At 41.2% G+C, this 17,025-nt stretch overlaps 1 protein-coding gene across 1 annotated transcript; it reads right to left on the minus strand.

Annotated features, from left to right (window-relative positions):
- Positions 1–10,681: 10,681 nt before the first annotated feature.
- LOC310770696 (uncharacterized protein) lies at positions 10,682–13,695 on the minus strand (the record flags this gene model as incomplete). The annotated part of the gene is made up of 6 exons (XM_083663428.1): positions 10,682–11,151; positions 11,424–11,860; positions 12,135–12,192; positions 12,296–12,395; positions 13,109–13,366; positions 13,563–13,695. The coding sequence occupies 6 exons, from the start codon at positions 13,693–13,695 to the stop codon at positions 11,139–11,141; spliced, it is 999 nt and encodes a 332-aa protein (XP_083519554.1). The 3' UTR covers positions 10,682–11,138.
- Positions 13,696–17,025: the final 3,330 nt, after the last annotated feature.

The following is a 17,025-nucleotide window of genomic DNA, read 5'->3' on the forward strand; positions in this document are numbered from 1 at the left end:
GCAGAATGTGCCAACATGACCGACAACACCGTCACAAAGGCCCAGATTCGGCGGATGGAGCGGCTGATATTGAGGACACTCAATTTCGATCTGGGACGACCTCTGCCGCTGCACTTCCTCAGCAGGGCTTCAAAAGCTGCGAACGTGAGTCTTGTCTACTAAATACCTCCCAACACCATACACGTAATGAATAGAAGGATTCATTTGGGCTGGTTACCAGGCTAATAGTTTAGGTCATCAGGGCTCTCAAAGTGACTGTCTGTTTTCTGTCTTGTCTAGTCTCCTATAGAGACACAAATGCTGGCGACATACTTCATGGAGTTGAGTCTCCCCGATTACAACCTGGTGCACTACCGGCCATCAGAGATCGCGGCTGCATCTCTCTGCTTCTCCCAGCTGTTGCTGGATGGACGGTCCTGGGTGAGTTGACTGACGTCTATAGAAATAGATTGAAAGGCTGACTGAAGCAAGTCAACATGAGTTTGATAATAAGACACATTACATGACTTCAAGAATGAACTAACACATGAGTGAGTTGATCTCTCCTGTTTTGTGTTGCAGGCTCCCACTCAGCATCACTGTTCGGGTTATGACGAGGCCCACCTCAGGCCCATCATGTGGCGCATCGGCAGAAATGTGATGGCTGCCAATGAGGGGGAATTGGGCTTCATGGTGAGTTGGTTGCCAACAACATTCAAAAATTCCAAATAATTCTTCTGTTGGCTAAGTTCCTTATGTATAGATGCATGTCCCATCAATTCAAAAAGTGGCACCTTCTATGTTTCAGAAAGCTATTTACATGTTTCACAAAGCTATTTACATGTTTCACAAAGCTATTTACATGTTTCACAAACTATTTACATGTTTCACAAAGCTATTTACATGTTTCACAAAGCTATTTACATGTTTCACAAGTTTCACAAAACTATTTACATGTTTCACAAAGCTATTTACATGTTTCACAAGTTTCACAAAACTATTTACATGTTTCACAAAGCTATTTACATGTTTCACAAGTTTCACAAAACTATTTACATGTTTCACAAAGCTATTTACATGTTTCACAAAGCTATTTACATGCACAATGTTGTTAACAAAATGTCCTCAATGGAGAATGATAATGAAACAAAGGGAATGGACAGCGTTATGGTCAAGCCTAGCATGTTGAGTTTAAAGTGGTCTTAAACAATATAGTGTTGTTTGTAACATGTATACCCCTGCCTATTAATAAGGTTTAGAAAAGTCTCCTACAAACGCTGAATACAAAAAACATTCATTAATAAAGGCTAAGTCCAGCACAGGCAAGGACACTTGTGACTATTTTGGCTGAACAGAAAAGATAGAAGCATCTTTTGCCGGTAGTGAAAATCCTACCTTGGGGATTTCTAAATACCCTGGTATAGAGTAATACCCTGGTGTACAGTAATAGCTCAATACTGCCCAAGCCTAGTTATTAGTGACCTAATGCCTTTTTGTATTTCCCTCCAGATGGTCAGGAAGAAGTACGCACGCAGTGAGATGATGGAGATCAGCCTCCTTCCTGAGCTCTACAACTAACTCTTCCCAACAAGACACATGGCCCTCCTATGCCAACGCCCACCAGTGGTACCAGGACAACATGCCCCCATGCTCAGTATGACTGCCCCACACACACACACACACAGAGCGCTGTCCAATGGCTACTGCGCCCCTTCCCCTCATGTGAACAGCCCACGGCCAGCCACTGTTCTCTACGCTGAGCCCAAGTCCTCTGACTCATTACTACAGACACACACATATGAGGAACCTTTCTGAAGACGGCCTGTTATGACTCATTACTACAGACACACACATATGAGGAAGCTTTCTGAAGACAGTCTGTTATGACTCATTACTACAGACACACACATATGAGGAACCTTTCTGAAGACAGCCACTGTTCTCTGTTATGACTCAAGTTCACAAGTCTGTGCTGCACTATTTAATTTCAGCCATGTTCTGTTCTGACTTGTTTCTTTTAGGCATAGTTTTAATATGCAAATGTTTTTTATAAGATGGTCAAAAACCACATACTTATTTTTTTATTACAGTGCAGCTAAATATGAGGCTATATTAATTATTGCTGTGCCTTATTTTTTTTATATGATCCTTTGATAGATTGTTACTGATCAAACTGAGTTCTATAGTTAAGATCAAATATGAATGCCAATCAATGGCAATAGTTCCTCCATGAAACTGTTCATAACAAGGTCTGTGGATTATCTTGAGTAACCGGGTCATGATTTCTGAAAAGAGACAATGCTGTTGAGTTTTTCAAATGTTTTTCTTTGGCACTTTGAGCGCCACAAACTGAGTGCCATCCACTTCCATTGTATTGGAGAGAAGGCAGAAGCTCTGCGGCCGATATCTCCAAAACTCAAGCAAATAACACAAAACGATATAGATGGATAAATAGCACTATAGGTGAGAGGGAAAATGTATTTTGGATTTTAGGGTGAGCTGTCCCTTTAACGCGTTACATTTAGATACCCACCTGACTTAATGCACGTGTGCAGCACATTGAGGTAATGCTGTTTCATCTGGCGTCTCATGTGCTCTGTGTTGTAAACATTTGCTATACTGACAAGGTAGCACCTCTGTCCAGCTGTAAGGGCTGGGTGCTGAAACAACAACGCATGTGATTAGACCCCGGACTGCAACCTATAGGCTACAGCAGTGGTTTTCAAAGTGGGGTCCGGCCCAGAATGTACGGCTATGTTGGTCATGGCTGGGTTTCATGCACTTTATGTAATAAAACATCTAAAAGCAAAAATCTTATCAAATGGGGGTCTGTGGTTCGGGGAGGCCCACCTCCCCTGAAAACCTCTGCTGTAGGCAAATTACCTCCTTCAAACCATGTTGGCACTGTGACAGTAAAAATGACAAGGACAAACAGCATCTGTCCAAGTCTGAGCTGCGTACCTGTAAGAAGGGCGTCATAATCATAGATGTGGGAATGTGTATGTTCCTCATCTGCTGACCGGCAGCAGACACCTTGGTGTGACGTGTTCCTCTGTGCAGCTGATGACCAGCTAAACATTCAAGGCCTGTCAAAGATGACATATTATTCCAATGTAAATAGTTTTTTTAATGTAAATATTTTGTATAAATGTATGTTTTGTATGTTTGTACAATGTTTTATATAAATGTGTTTTGTATGAATTCCCTAATTTGACTTTGTTTGAATTTTTTTAAAGGTCATTTTATTATTCAATTCCGAAAAACATGGTGAAAAATGATTTTGACAGTATTTTCTGATTTATGGAGTGATAAAAGGAGATATCCTCTGTAAAAACGTTTGTTTTAATATATCAACAAAATGAAATAAGAATTTTGAACCTGGCTTCATCCAATGTTCAGAGTTCTGTCCTGGAAATGTATGCAAATTAAGTAGATCATGCCTCATTTGCATATTTAAACATAACATCAGAAAACTTGTCATACAAAAGTAAATACTCAACTGGGGAAGTTTCATGCTCATATCAGTTTTTTCTTTTTACCATATTCACCTGTCATGTCTCACCTTCATTTTGGGCTAAGTGTTACAGCCATTTTTGAACTTTCCAATGTCCATTCCACTTGCCATAATACACAGGTAGGTTGGAGTGATCTTACACAGAGCCAATAACAAACTGATTCCACACAGTGATTGCAGTTTAGTCTGTTGTTTATTGTAGAGATGAGATGAACACACCAGTTTGTTTCCAATGCTGCTCTTGGCTGTGGTCTGGTGAGAACTGTGTGAGCTTCCCCTCACCTGTGCCTAACACAACTCTGTGATCCCATACCGCCACCAAGTGTCTAAAAATAATATTGCAAGATAATCTAAACAAAATAATATGACATGCCAACAATAAGCATAAATGACTCCTACAGTAAGGGTACCTCCAAAGTGCACATATTTAAACGGGTCATATCTGATGGTTGTATGTGAAATAACACTAGAAAACCACTGTATAGAGACATTACAGACAATTATATGAACACAACATGTTTAGAAGCAGAGATACACACACTTATTTGTGTGACGCTGCGACATGAAGTCCCCAGACTTCGACACCTGAATTTACATTGATCCAATAATGATATGTTATAGTATGTTATTTACATGTCCCTAGTGAGCACATTAAACCTTGAATCATTACTATTGCAATTTGTTCTGGGTCAAACCACAGATTGACTGAACTATATGCATTAATGATGAAGTTTAAACCAGTGTAGTGCAGTATCTGACTCCTGAAAGGCTTATAAAGACCAATGTGACCTCTTTTCCTCATTTAGAGAAGGAAATACTTTTAGGCTAATTAACCGACAGGGACAACTGATAGACACAAGTATGTATCCAACATAAGAATCAATGTGAAAGCTTTATTTTTTGACAGGAGAAAATAGAAATGACAGTTAATCACTGACAACTAGTCTCTTGGGAGCAAAAATGTAACACTACATACAGTGTTCCTTAATGTGTATGTCTCAACTGACATATGAATAAACACATTTCTTGGTCTGGGAAAGTATTCAGATGTTGTGCTATGGTACCCTACAATATAGGTATGTTGACACTATGGTTACACAGAGCTCAACAAAGAACACTCACTAAAAGGTTGTTGACACAGGCTTTCAAAAGAGCAAATCACTCATCGTATTATGTCTGTCATCTGTTAACAATTTTTGGAAGGATGACTTGAGAGTGAGCTGTGCTGCTGCTGCTTCTCCCCTGTGGCTTCTTCGTCCTGGATCCCACATCTTCCTCTGCATGTGCCTTCAACCTACACCTGTCTTTAAGCACATGGTCCCCATGCCTTCTTATGGCTATGGAACTCTGACCTAGACGATACAAGATACAAAATGCACTGTGAGAGATATATTTTATATCTCTTTGTTTACATTTAGATACACACCTGACTTAAAGGGACAGCTCACCCTAAAATCCAAAATACATATTTTTCCTCTCACCTGTAGTGCTATTTATCCATCTATATCATTGTGTGTTAGTTGCCTGAGTTTTGGAGATATTGGCCGTAGAGATTGCTGGCTTCTCTCCAATACAATATAACTGGATGGCACTCGGCTTGTGGTGCTCGAAGCACCCAAAAATTACATTTGAAAAACTCAACATCATTGTCTCTTCCCAGAAATCATGACCCGATTACTCAAGATAATCCACAGACCTTGTTGTGAGCAGTTTCATGGAGGAACTATTTTCTTTTGTACGAACTAGCTAGCAGCTAGCGGGTGTAGTTCGGTCAAAAGAAAATAGTTCCTCAACGAAACTGTTCATAACAAGGTCTGTGGATTATTTTGAGTAACCGGGTCATGATTTCTGAAAAGAGACAATGCTGTTGAGTTTTTCAAATGTATTTATTTGGCACTTTGAGCCCCACAAACTGAGTGCCATCCAGTTCCATTGTATTGGAGAGAAGGCAGAAGCTCTGCGGCCGATATCTCCAAAACTCAAGCAAATAACACAAAACGATATAGATGGATAAATAGCACTACAGGTGAGAGGGAAAATTTATTTTGGATTGTAGGGTGAGCTGTCCCTTTAATGCTTTACATTTAGATACCCACCTGACTTAATGCACGTGTGCAGCACATTGAGGTAATGCTGTTTCATCTGGCGTCTCATGTGCTCTGTGCTGTAAACATTTGCTATACTGACAAGGTAGCACCTCTGTCCAGCTGTAAGGGCTGGGTGCTGAAACAACAACGCATGTGATTAGACCCCGGACTGCAACCATTAGCCTATAGGGGGGGGAAAAATTTGAGGTTTTTTCCCCCCCTTTTTTAGCCATATTTAGAGTAATATATCATTTTAAATCAACATTAGGATTATACTGTTGTGATGTCATTATTCAGTATATTCTCTTTCATGTCACCACCTGCTCAGCTCTCCTGTCAACATAATTGTAACTAACAAACACAAACTGTTTTAGCCAAATTCATATCAAAATGACACCTACAAACACAGGTACACAACCCAAGCCGTACACAACACACAAAGTCATCATCGATAATAAAAAAAACATACAGAGGGACATTTATTCCCGATAGGAACGATTGAAAAATAAAATAAAATATATTATGTTGTTTTTAACTTTACACCACCTCTTTTTGTTACTTATTGGGTCATGAAACTGAAACCATGCATATAGCCACCTGCATACCTGACTTCGGGAGCTTGGCAATTGGCATCATGCATGATTAGCCAGTAGCATCCCAACGTGTCACACAGGTAACATTACTTAAGAGACAGACTAGACACTTACTTTCTTGGTTGTTGCTAAAAAATCTGTCAGTGTCACTCACTGTCTGTCGTTCACTCGCTCACTGTCTCGCAGCTCGCTCACCTTCAATTATCTCGCCAGGCAGACAGAGAGTCATCACTCACCACCATGCTGCTGCTCTCTCGGAATCAAGTTACCGCGGACGCGGCGTCAGATGACTTCCTGCCTGACCTGCCATTCGTTTTAAAATAAAAGCGATCCCGTGTTTTTCATGCTTTTCCATGCAGATTGTTTTATATAAAAAAAAAAAAAAAAAAAAAAAAAAAAAATCCCTCTGAAATATTAGGGGAGGTCCGGACCTCCCCGTTCTCATAGCTAGTTACGGCCATGCCTTCATCATTGTCACTTTACATCAAATGAAAAATAAACACATTTATTTGTTTTTACATTTTTATTTCAAGTGCAGAAAACACGACACACTTTACATTGAAATATTAAAACACACCAGTGCATTTACAAGCAATAGAAGCACACAATGATAGAAGAATCTGGTCATTCATGTTCACAATATATAGATCCTTCCTTCTCATTCACAGTATACAGTATATAACTCTTGAAAAGATAATCTGCTAAAAAGGCTTATAGTGGGGCAGATTAGCAAAATGATTGTGCACTTTGTGAAAGAAGCACTAAACTTGGTACACATGTAGCCAAAGGCAATCAAAAAATATTTGGATATGGAGCCATCATGGATTTGTAATCTGTCGCCCGTGGCAACCATTTATTTCAAAATGGCCACCAGATAACCACTATAATTTTGCATTTGGTAATAAAAGCACCAGATTTGGTAAACATGTAGCTAAAGGCATTCCAAAATGATTTGAACATTTGGTCCCCATGGATTTTCAATATGTCACACATTTTTTTTTCAAAATGGCCGCCCAGGTAACCAAAACCGTTGTGCTTTTTGTGACGAAAGCACCAGATTTGGTACACATGTTGCCCAAGTTATTCTAAAAATATTCAGTGTGTCACCAATGACAACTATTGTTTCAAAATGAATGCTAGATGACCACAACAATTGTGATTTGTGTTAAAGACATTAGTTTCACTTTTTTAGGCTTTTGGACCTGTAAGCTACTTGTAGGGGAGGCCACGTAGAGGCTGTCTTTGTCTCCCCCAATGTTATTGTTTTTGTATTTTTTTATGTATTTTTTGTATTTCTATATATTTTTTTATATTTTATTATTTTTTTGTGTTTTTCATTTTTTCATTTTTTTCGTTTTTTATTTTTTTGATAACGGCAATGATAAAGATAACAATATGAAAGTAGTAATTGCAATAAAACATTGTGTAGATTATTGTGATGTGGATGATATTGGTTTCACATCATATTTTATGATTCAGAACTTGAATCAGGAAATTCAGAATTGCTCAGAGACCATAACTCAATACTCGAAACAAGTCATAACATTGATTTGACAAACCTAGGATCTAACGTTATCACAGGAAAGTCTATTCAGCACTCCCCTTCACAGTAACAGAGAGCTGTGCAGTCTAATGCTGCTTTTTTGCACTTGCACTGCCTAACACAACCCTTTTTGCATTTACAAGAGACAAGTTCAGGGCTGGAATGGCCTGCATCTGGTAGGCATGTCCAGAAGGGTTCATAGTACCCCTCGGATGTCTGTGACCATCCCCATCCACATGGTGAAGGTAGTTTTGGTGTGGATACCAGCATCTGACCCCACACATGGCCTCCTTGATACACTGCTCTCTTTACATGCTCCTCTAAGGCAGCTTTTGTTGGAGGGATTGAGAGCACATTGTGCCTCTTCACAAACATCTTCTTTCTTGCTTTGTCTATTTCTTGACATGTGCTGGTTCGGTCATAAAGAAGGATAACAAACCTCTCGATTGTGGCCATTACCTCCTGTGGTATGTCATCTGGGGCAGAAGATAGTGTCAGCAGGGCATGTGTCAGCTCTGGAAAGACAGCCCAGACAGCCCACCCTGTCTTCTTCCCGTGGCCAGCAAAGCTTGATACAGTGTCGCAGCCCGTCAATGCGTGGAACATCGGAAGTGCACGTGCCTTTTCAGGTCCCAGCCCTGCTGCAATCTCATGGGCTGCGAGGTATCGGAAGTTCAGGCTCTCTGCAGAAGAAGCAGGTGTCTTGTCTCATTTCAGAAGGGCTTGATGATTGGGACCTTGTGCGCTTGTATTCTGTCTGTGGGTCAGGACTTTCACTGTCTGTTCCCAGTGCTCGCTTTTGTGCTCTTTGGAGCTTGGTTGCATTGTACTTGAGCCTACATGTTTTATGGTAGCGAGCTTGGTTTGCAACCATTGTTGCTTCAATACCTTGGCCCTCATCTAGTCTCTCAAGTGTGAATGTTGAAGGGAGCTGGCGAAGTTCTTTGAACTGGATCAAATGCTCTGCAAGTGATCTGTACCCACTACCCTTGTCTTGTCGTTTGGACTGCAAAGGACATGTTAATGCCTCTTCCTTGTGTTCTTGGCAGATAACACAGAGCTTCCAGTCAGTCTTGTCTGCACGAGAGGTTGATGGTCCTTGACCATCGACTTCCACAAGTTTGAAGTTCTTTGACATTTTCTTGGATTCTTGCAGTAAGTCTTTTGTTTCTCTCTTATAGAGGCACATCTATGTATGGGATTCAACTAGGTTTGGATGTGAAAATTGACCTACACCTAGCCCGATCGTTCATCCAATGCCATTTAATTCCTGTGCGATCTGTACACCATCCGGGTAACTATGAAAGTCATGCAAAGCCCCATTACCCTTGGCTCGGCTCTCCTGCGCTGGCACATCCTGTCAATTCAGGTGCGGCTATCTAACTACATCTAAATATACATAATATTAACTAGATCTGGGGCTAAAATTAGATAGCATTTAGGAAACTAAACTACACTACTAGCCTACTGTGAACTAGTGGATACAGAAAGTATAGCATTAAAGCATAGTGTATTTAGCTGACATTGAACCCCATGCTGAGTTTCACAGCAGTGGTGTCACCAGTGTGCCCTGGCTGTGTTTTGACATCCACTCTATTCAAATAATTTTGGAATGCCCTTGGCTACATCGGTCCCAAATTTGATGTTTTAATCGCAAAATGCTCCATATTTGTGGTTATCTGGCAGCCATTTTGAAAAAAAAAGGTTGCCATGGGTGACATATTGAAAATCCATGAGGGCTCAATATCCAAATCATCTTGGAATGCCTTTAGCTACATGTGTACCACATTTGGTGCATTTATTACAAAATGCTCAATTGTTGTGGTTATTTGGTGGCCATTTTGAATTAAATGGTTGCCATGGGCGACAGATTGAAAATTCATGATGGCTCCATATCCAAATCTTTTTTGATTGCCTTTGGCTACATGTGTACCAAGTTTAGTGCTTCTTTCACAAAGTGCACAATCCTTATGAAATTTCTAGCTAACACCCCACTATTAACTCATTGAATGCCAATGACGACAGCTGTCGTCAATTCAAATACTGACGTAGAGTGCCAAAGACGACGATTGTCGTCAATTGCGTTTTTTGACGGTGGGACGTGGATCAATCCCTGATACATCTCTGGTACAACTATTGTAGCTATTGGAGGTCTATAACCTATTTTACAGAACCCTTAGGTGGCGACAGTGCTCTCCACATAACAGAAAGGCAAGGAAAAAACAAAGAAGAAGTCGTTATGGAAACGGAAATCGCATCGCATCCGTATGCATCGATATGCTGAAGCACGTTACTGCAGCTGTGCCTGCAGCAGCCAATCTGCTCCCACAATTGAGCCGCTCCGTGTCGGTTGCGACAGCACAGCCGCACATCCACACCGTGCAGTTGTTATTATTCTCAACTGGAAGCATCGTTGCCGGTGACAAACACACGCGGAACGCTGTAAAAAAAATGGATGTTGCGCACCCTTCACTGTGCGCACAGCAAACTCAGCAGAGAGCCACCACAGACAGGAGGAGGAGTGCAGTTGAGGCGAGGCGGGGCGGGGCGGGGGGGGGCACGCAGAGCAGCACGCAACACCCAGACAGACCCAGGCAGCAGGACAGGATTGACAAACGCAAGCCAGAATATCCGATGCCCACCAGCAGCAAATCAAGACCAGCAAGAAGCTGCAACCAGCAGCGCACGCAGGGGCCAGCGCTGCTGGTTGTAGCTAAAAATATTATTCTGCCAAACAAAATTCCCTGGCCTAAACTGTTTTATTGAAGGAAATTATTTTTGAGGTGTGACTACATTAGAAAAGATTAGCTTCAGAGTCAGTGATGTGCTTGAAATGTTTAATTTCACAAAAGGCCAATTATCTCAGCTTCTAGAAAAAAATTGCTGTTTTTGGATGAATCAAGCTATCTTCTCCGGCTCATAACTAAAGAACGGAAAATGGGATCAATAAACTTTTTTTTGCAGATGATAGAATAGAGTCTCATCGTTCTTTGTGCGTGTTCAGTGTTTACATAGTAATATCACACAATATTCTGTGGGCCTCGAGAAATCACTGAAAACGCTCTGAAACTCTGGCACTGGGAGCGTCCATTCTCCAAAAGTGGCTGGCACTCAATGAGTTAAATGTAAATACAAATGCAAAGATAATGGAAGAGTTTGCTTGAAGTTGAAAGGTTGTTTAGTTACTAAAGGAAAGCCCAACCTTTTCTAATTCAAGGTCACTTCTGATTGTTAAAACATTTCCGAGGACCACCTTCCCAAATACATGATAGCTTATCATTCTGACGTGAGAGGTCCTCCGCATCCCACTAGGTGGTGCTCTGAGGCCCACCAGTGGGCTGCAGCCCAGTGGTTGAGAAACACTAGTTCAGTACACCACAGAGAGTGTGTTCACGCCTTCAGACTCTGTAGAGATCCACTGCCTAGCCAATGAGCCTGAAAAACAACAACAACAACAACACATTAGTAAGTTAACCAATTTGCAAAGTGTTTTGCAGATTAGTGTAGCCTATTGTCTATTAAAAAAAAAAAAAAAAAATCTGAGTTGTGGTTGTGGTCAGTAGCATAATGTAAACATGTCATCCGAATGACACTGGCACTCCACCGGCCAAGTTTAATCAAAATCAGACCAGCAGTGTAGCAATCACGGCTTTTCAAAGTTTGACATTTTGAGCCAGTTGTAATGACAAGAGCTGCTCAGTGCTCACCCAGCATCACTGTTGGGTCTGTTGAAGTTGACAGCAGCATCCTGGACCTCCTCCTGTCTCTGGGGCTGAGCTGATTGGATGGCAGAGTCGAGAGGATCCGCCTCCTGTCTCTGGGGCTGAGCTGATTGGCCGGCAGAGTCGAGAGGATCCTCCTCCTGTCTCTGGGGCTGAGCCAATTGGATGAGGGAGTAGAGAGGATCCTCCTCCTGTCTCTGGGGCTGAGCCAATTGGATGAGGGAGTAGAGAGGATCCTCCTCCTGTCTCTGGGGCTGAGCCAATTGGATGAGGGAGTAGAGAGGATCCTCCTTGTTCTCAGAGAAGGGGATGCTGCTGTAGTAGTGAAGCTCAGGCTGCTCTGTTGGTTTGCTCTGTGCAGCAAGGATGGGGCTCTGGCCTACAGCTGAGATGGTGTCATATACATGACCAGGCTGGTTTGACTGATGGGTAGAGAACATAGAATATGAATATATATATATATATATATATATATATATATATATATATATATATATATATATATATATATATATATATATATATATATATATAACTGCAGTGACCATACAAATAAAGGAAAATATATTTCTGTGGCACTAGTAAGATATTTATGACAGACCAATTTAAGAAATAAGAGCAAGGGAGAAAAGGTGTAACATTTCCTAAACAATGTTTATATTTTTGCAATGGACTTGTTTAATTACTGTACTTAACCTGCACAGAGTTGCCTGTTGTCCCAGGTCCAGGGGGTTGAGTGGAGGTCCTCTTTCTTCTGATTAGTGTAACAAATGAATGAATGAATGCATGACTAAATTAATGAATACATTTTAGACAAGAGATTGAATGTCATTGTTCTGAAACAGAGCACAGCTCACCTCATCCACAGGAAGACAGAGAGGAGTATGACAGCCAGGAGAACAGCAGCGGTTCCTGCAGCTGCTGCTATTGTCCATGTCCACGTCCATGTCCCTGTGTCTGTGATCCAATGAAATGTGAATTAGGTGGATTTTCTTTTTAAGTTAATTTATTGATGTTAAAGCGTAAAGTTGTCCATCACTAGAACAGATTTCTGTCACTTGGACTCCAGAAAGACTGTAGATGCCTGATTGATCTACAAATCACTTCCATACAATACCAAATCTAATCTGTCCCATTTACTGTATTTCTCACATTATTCCAGTGGTGGAGCATCTACCTGCATGCATTCATCTTCAGCAAAGGTAATAATAGATTTAAGATCTTGATTTCCAGTCTTCTTGAAACAGATATACTTAACATCATTGCTGCAAGTCAATGTCACTGACCTGCTACATACTGTTTCACCAGAGGACTCACTTTTTGAAGGGTCTGGCTTGATATTAGCTTTATACAGATGTTAATAAAATATCCACCAGTCAGAAAGAAATATGTTGTTATTGTACGGACTGTATTGATTGTTTTTATGTCTTTGTAATTTGTACTTGTCTGAACAGGTCACACTTGAAAATGAGACCTCGGTCTCAACGTGTTTTTACCTGTTTAAATAAAGGTTAAATAAAATAAAAAAAAAAATTGTGTAAGTGATGTAATATGTTTGTGATTCTTAATGTGATACCGTAATAAGGAACAATTGTGAAGTTCAAATGCAAAATAACCTATACCTGTAACACCTAAACACTCCTCATCAAATATCTTAAAGCCGTACTCACCTGTGACAGTGAGCGTATCTTCAGGGGAGTTGATGTGTTGGAGGGTTGTGACACCACAGGAGTAGGTTCCTGCATGCTGCCTGCTGCCTGGGTCCAGAACCAGGTGTTTGTGCTGGCTCTCTGGTGAGGTCAGAGGTCGTCTGTTGTAGTACCAGATATAGGTGGTGTTGTCAGCCAGAGGACAGCTGGTGCTACAGGTCAGTGTTACTGTCTGGCCCTCTGTCACCACAGCAGATGGAGTCACCTGAACCTTCAGGGCTGAGAGATGGTTAGACTGATCACTCAGTGTTAAAGATATAATATTTCAATCAGGAGAAAATTATGGAAGGATGTTCTTATTTCATGATTGAAATCACAGATGAGTCTAGAATTCACAGAAAGGCTCACAATGAGCCCCCATCAGGAAATGATGCTCATTAGAAGATAAAATGACACAACAAAAATGAAGACTTACCTGTCACAATTAAAGTGACTCCAGGAGCACCAGATTTTTGCTTTTCCCGGTCATCTATTAGGAATTTGAATGTGTATTCTGCTGAGTCACTTTTTGTCAGGTTTGTGATTCTGAGGATGTGGTGGTTCTCCATGTTGTCATGATACACATGACGTGCATCTTCTATCAGACTTTCACTAAGCACCATGCCAGGTTTCCTTATACTATAACCTAATTTAGGCTTGGACTGCTGGTCACTGGGATATGAGTAATCACTAGAAATGTCCACTGAAGAGCCTTCCAGCGCACAGATTCTCCTGAAATATAGATGAAAGACTAAAAGTGAAATCTCACTTTGAATGATTGAATATCACTTTTAAATATAATACTTGCATTCGATAATCTGTGAAGAGAACAGGAAGGGGAAATGACATGTGACAAAGGGCTGGACTTGAACGCAGGATGTCACAGTTAATATAGTATGTGCCTTAACCACAGAGCCACCAGGATGCCCCAAATCCTTGTTTTATTCACCCCATTGTTTTTTCCAATTCTGCCATTGCCAATTCCAGATGTGCTCACAGTACCCAGACCCCCTGTGGACGGAGGAGGGAGTGAGGAGTTTTTCCTGGAGAGCATAACACATGCAGATGCGCACACTCTCCACCCTAACCTGCTAATATCTTTATAAAACAAAACAATAGTTAAATCTATAGCACTTCACCAAAAAAAATCTTATTTTGTACATGATCTCACACATATCCAAAAACACACATAAAAACAAATCTGCAAACTCAGTTTGCAGACATTAATTTACTTTGACAGTTATTGATAATTGTCTTGAGGTAAGTTGTGGACCAGTGATCTCATCGGAACAGAACCATTGGATCTGTAGGCTACTCTTACAGATCCATGACATCACTCGTCCATAACCTAACTCAAATCAACTCTCAATGGCTGGGTTTCCCAAAAGCTTCTTTGCGCTAAGAAGCTAATTTAACCCTTCTTAAGGCCTCCTTAAGAAGCAAACGCGTTTCCCAATTGCTTCTTTACGAAGGCATGCGTTTCCCAAAAGCTTCTTAGCGCTAAGAAGCTTCTTTGACCCTTCTTAAGGCTCCCCTAAGAAGCCAACGAAGCCAACGTGTTTCCCGATTGCTTCTTAGCCTAAAATTATCTTCCAATTATCTTCCGTTAAGAAGGCTGCGTTTCCCAAAAGCTTCTTAGCGCTAAGATGATCTTTCGTTAAGAAGGTTTTGTAAGAAGGGTCTGGGGCATTCTTAACACCTTCTTAATGACAAAACACTGGCAGATCCAGCCGCGTCAGGCAAAAGGAGATACTTGTGTCCACTGTTCCTCTTGTGTTTTTCCCTTTTTCCTTTCTTTCATGCACCCTTTAGTGTTTAAAATTGGGGAACACTTGAAAATCTCCCCTCTATGTATGGTTACTTGTGTTTTAAATGTTTTACCATAGGCTATATTCCTCTAATCAGAATGGATTCCTTTTATAATGTTGTGGATTTATATAGCACCTTTCACAGAACCCAAGGTTGCTTAAATTCTGTAGTGTTTCTCTGTTTTGTTGTATGCTGTGTATATAAAGCAATTTGAACTGCAGTCCATGTCTGAAATAAATAATGTTTAATAAAGTTTAACATGACCATGATTAGGTTATTCTACAACAGTGTTTCTCAACCACTGGGTCGTGGCCCACTGGTGGGCTCAGAGTGCCATCAAGTGGGCCGCAGAGGACCTCTCACATCGAGATGGTGGACAGCTCCAGTTAAGATGCTTCTTAAGAGCCTTCTATTTTTTTTATTTTTCTCTTCTGTTAAGAAGGCGTTTGGGAAACACTTCTTTGGAGCCTTCTTAACTCCTTAAGAAGCTTCTTAACTCTTAAGAAGCTTCTTTGTTGGGAAACTCAGCCAATATCTGTCAAACTGAATGCAAAACTGTCTACAGTTGTCGGATATGTATGAGATATCATGTACAAAATACAGTAAAAAAGCATTGTTTTTTGGTGAAGTGCTCCGCAATGATATTAATCTCATAAGTATGGTGTGACAAGGAAAAACACATAATAATGGGCGGCTGTGGCTCGTCATCCACTAATCAGAATTAGGGCTGCAACTAATGATTATTTTCATAATCGATTAATCTGTTGATTATTTTCTCGATTAATCGATTAGTTGTTTGGTCTATAAAATGTCAGAAAATGGCGTTTCCAAAGCCGAAGATGACTTCCTCAAAATGTCTTGTTTTGTCCACAACCCAAAGATATTCACTTTACTCTCATAGAGGAGTAAAGAAACCAGAAAATATTCACTTTAAAGAAGCTGGAATCAGAGAATTTTGACTTTTTTCTTAAAAAGTTACTCAAAACGATTAATCCATGATCAAAATAGTTGTCGATTAATTTTCTGTCGATCGACTAATCGATTAATCAATTAATTGTTGCAGCTGTAATCAGAATGTCAGTGGTTTGATTTTCGGCTCCTCCTCGAAGTCTCCTTGGGAAAGATACCGAACCTGACCAGCAGGCACGGAGTGCATAATCGGGCACGTCGGGCTGCGGGCAAATGCCCGGTGGCCTGGCCTGGCCTAAAAAAAAAAGAAAAAAATGTTTGGTGCCCACAGTCAGGCCACTCACTGAACAGCAGGCCAGGTGCCGCCTACTGGTTTACTAGTGGTTTTATTACTTTATTCAGGGTTAAAGTGGGTGCATCTCATTGTAAAATTGGACTCGGCCCAAATTGGGCTTCAAACGGCCCAAATTGGAAACGGCCCAAATCTGGCTTCAAACGGCCCAGATTGGGCTTCAAACGGCCCAAATTGGGCTTCAAATGGCCCAAATCTGGCTTCAAACAGCCCAAATTGGGCTTCAAACGGCCCCAATTTTTCGACGGCGGCACGCACGTCGGCCCGTATCGGCCTGGCCTGCTTGGTATCTAATGCCCGGCCTGAATTATGATCCCAGTCCGCCCCTGCTGACCAGGACTCATTCCCCCCTTCACTCCCGCAGACACGGCCGACCATGTCTGTAGGAACGTCTGTCCAACCTGGAAGTATCGTGACCAGGCATTGAACCTGGGTCTCTGTGGTGATAGCAGAGTGCTTTTACCTCTACTGCCCAGACACCCCTCAGATCAGATTTTTTACTGTCTTTTAAACATTGCAGACTAATCAAACAAAGGTTTCATAGCAGAAGTTATGCAGTACTGTGAGTTGTTTCATACTCACAGACTGCAGGAGAGCGTAAATCCTTATGGTCTGTTACAGCACAGGAGAAGCTGTCAACAGAGGAGCTGGAAGTAGAGATGACGTCGTCGTCTTTGAATTGTCCATTCTTGAACCAGGTGTAGGTGGGTTTGGGGTCAGTCAGAGTGCAGTTGGTGTTACGTCAGTTTGGCAAACTTTCCCTTTCTGGTAACACGAGTCACTTCAACATGTAGTTCTGTTGGGAGATGATGAATTTTCATCAGTTACA

The sequence above is a fragment of the Poromitra crassiceps genome (assembly GCF_964638095.1).
Source record: "Poromitra crassiceps genome assembly, contig: HAP1_SCAFFOLD_179, whole genome shotgun sequence".
Taxonomy (NCBI): Eukaryota; Metazoa; Chordata; class Actinopteri; order Beryciformes; family Melamphaidae; genus Poromitra; species Poromitra crassiceps.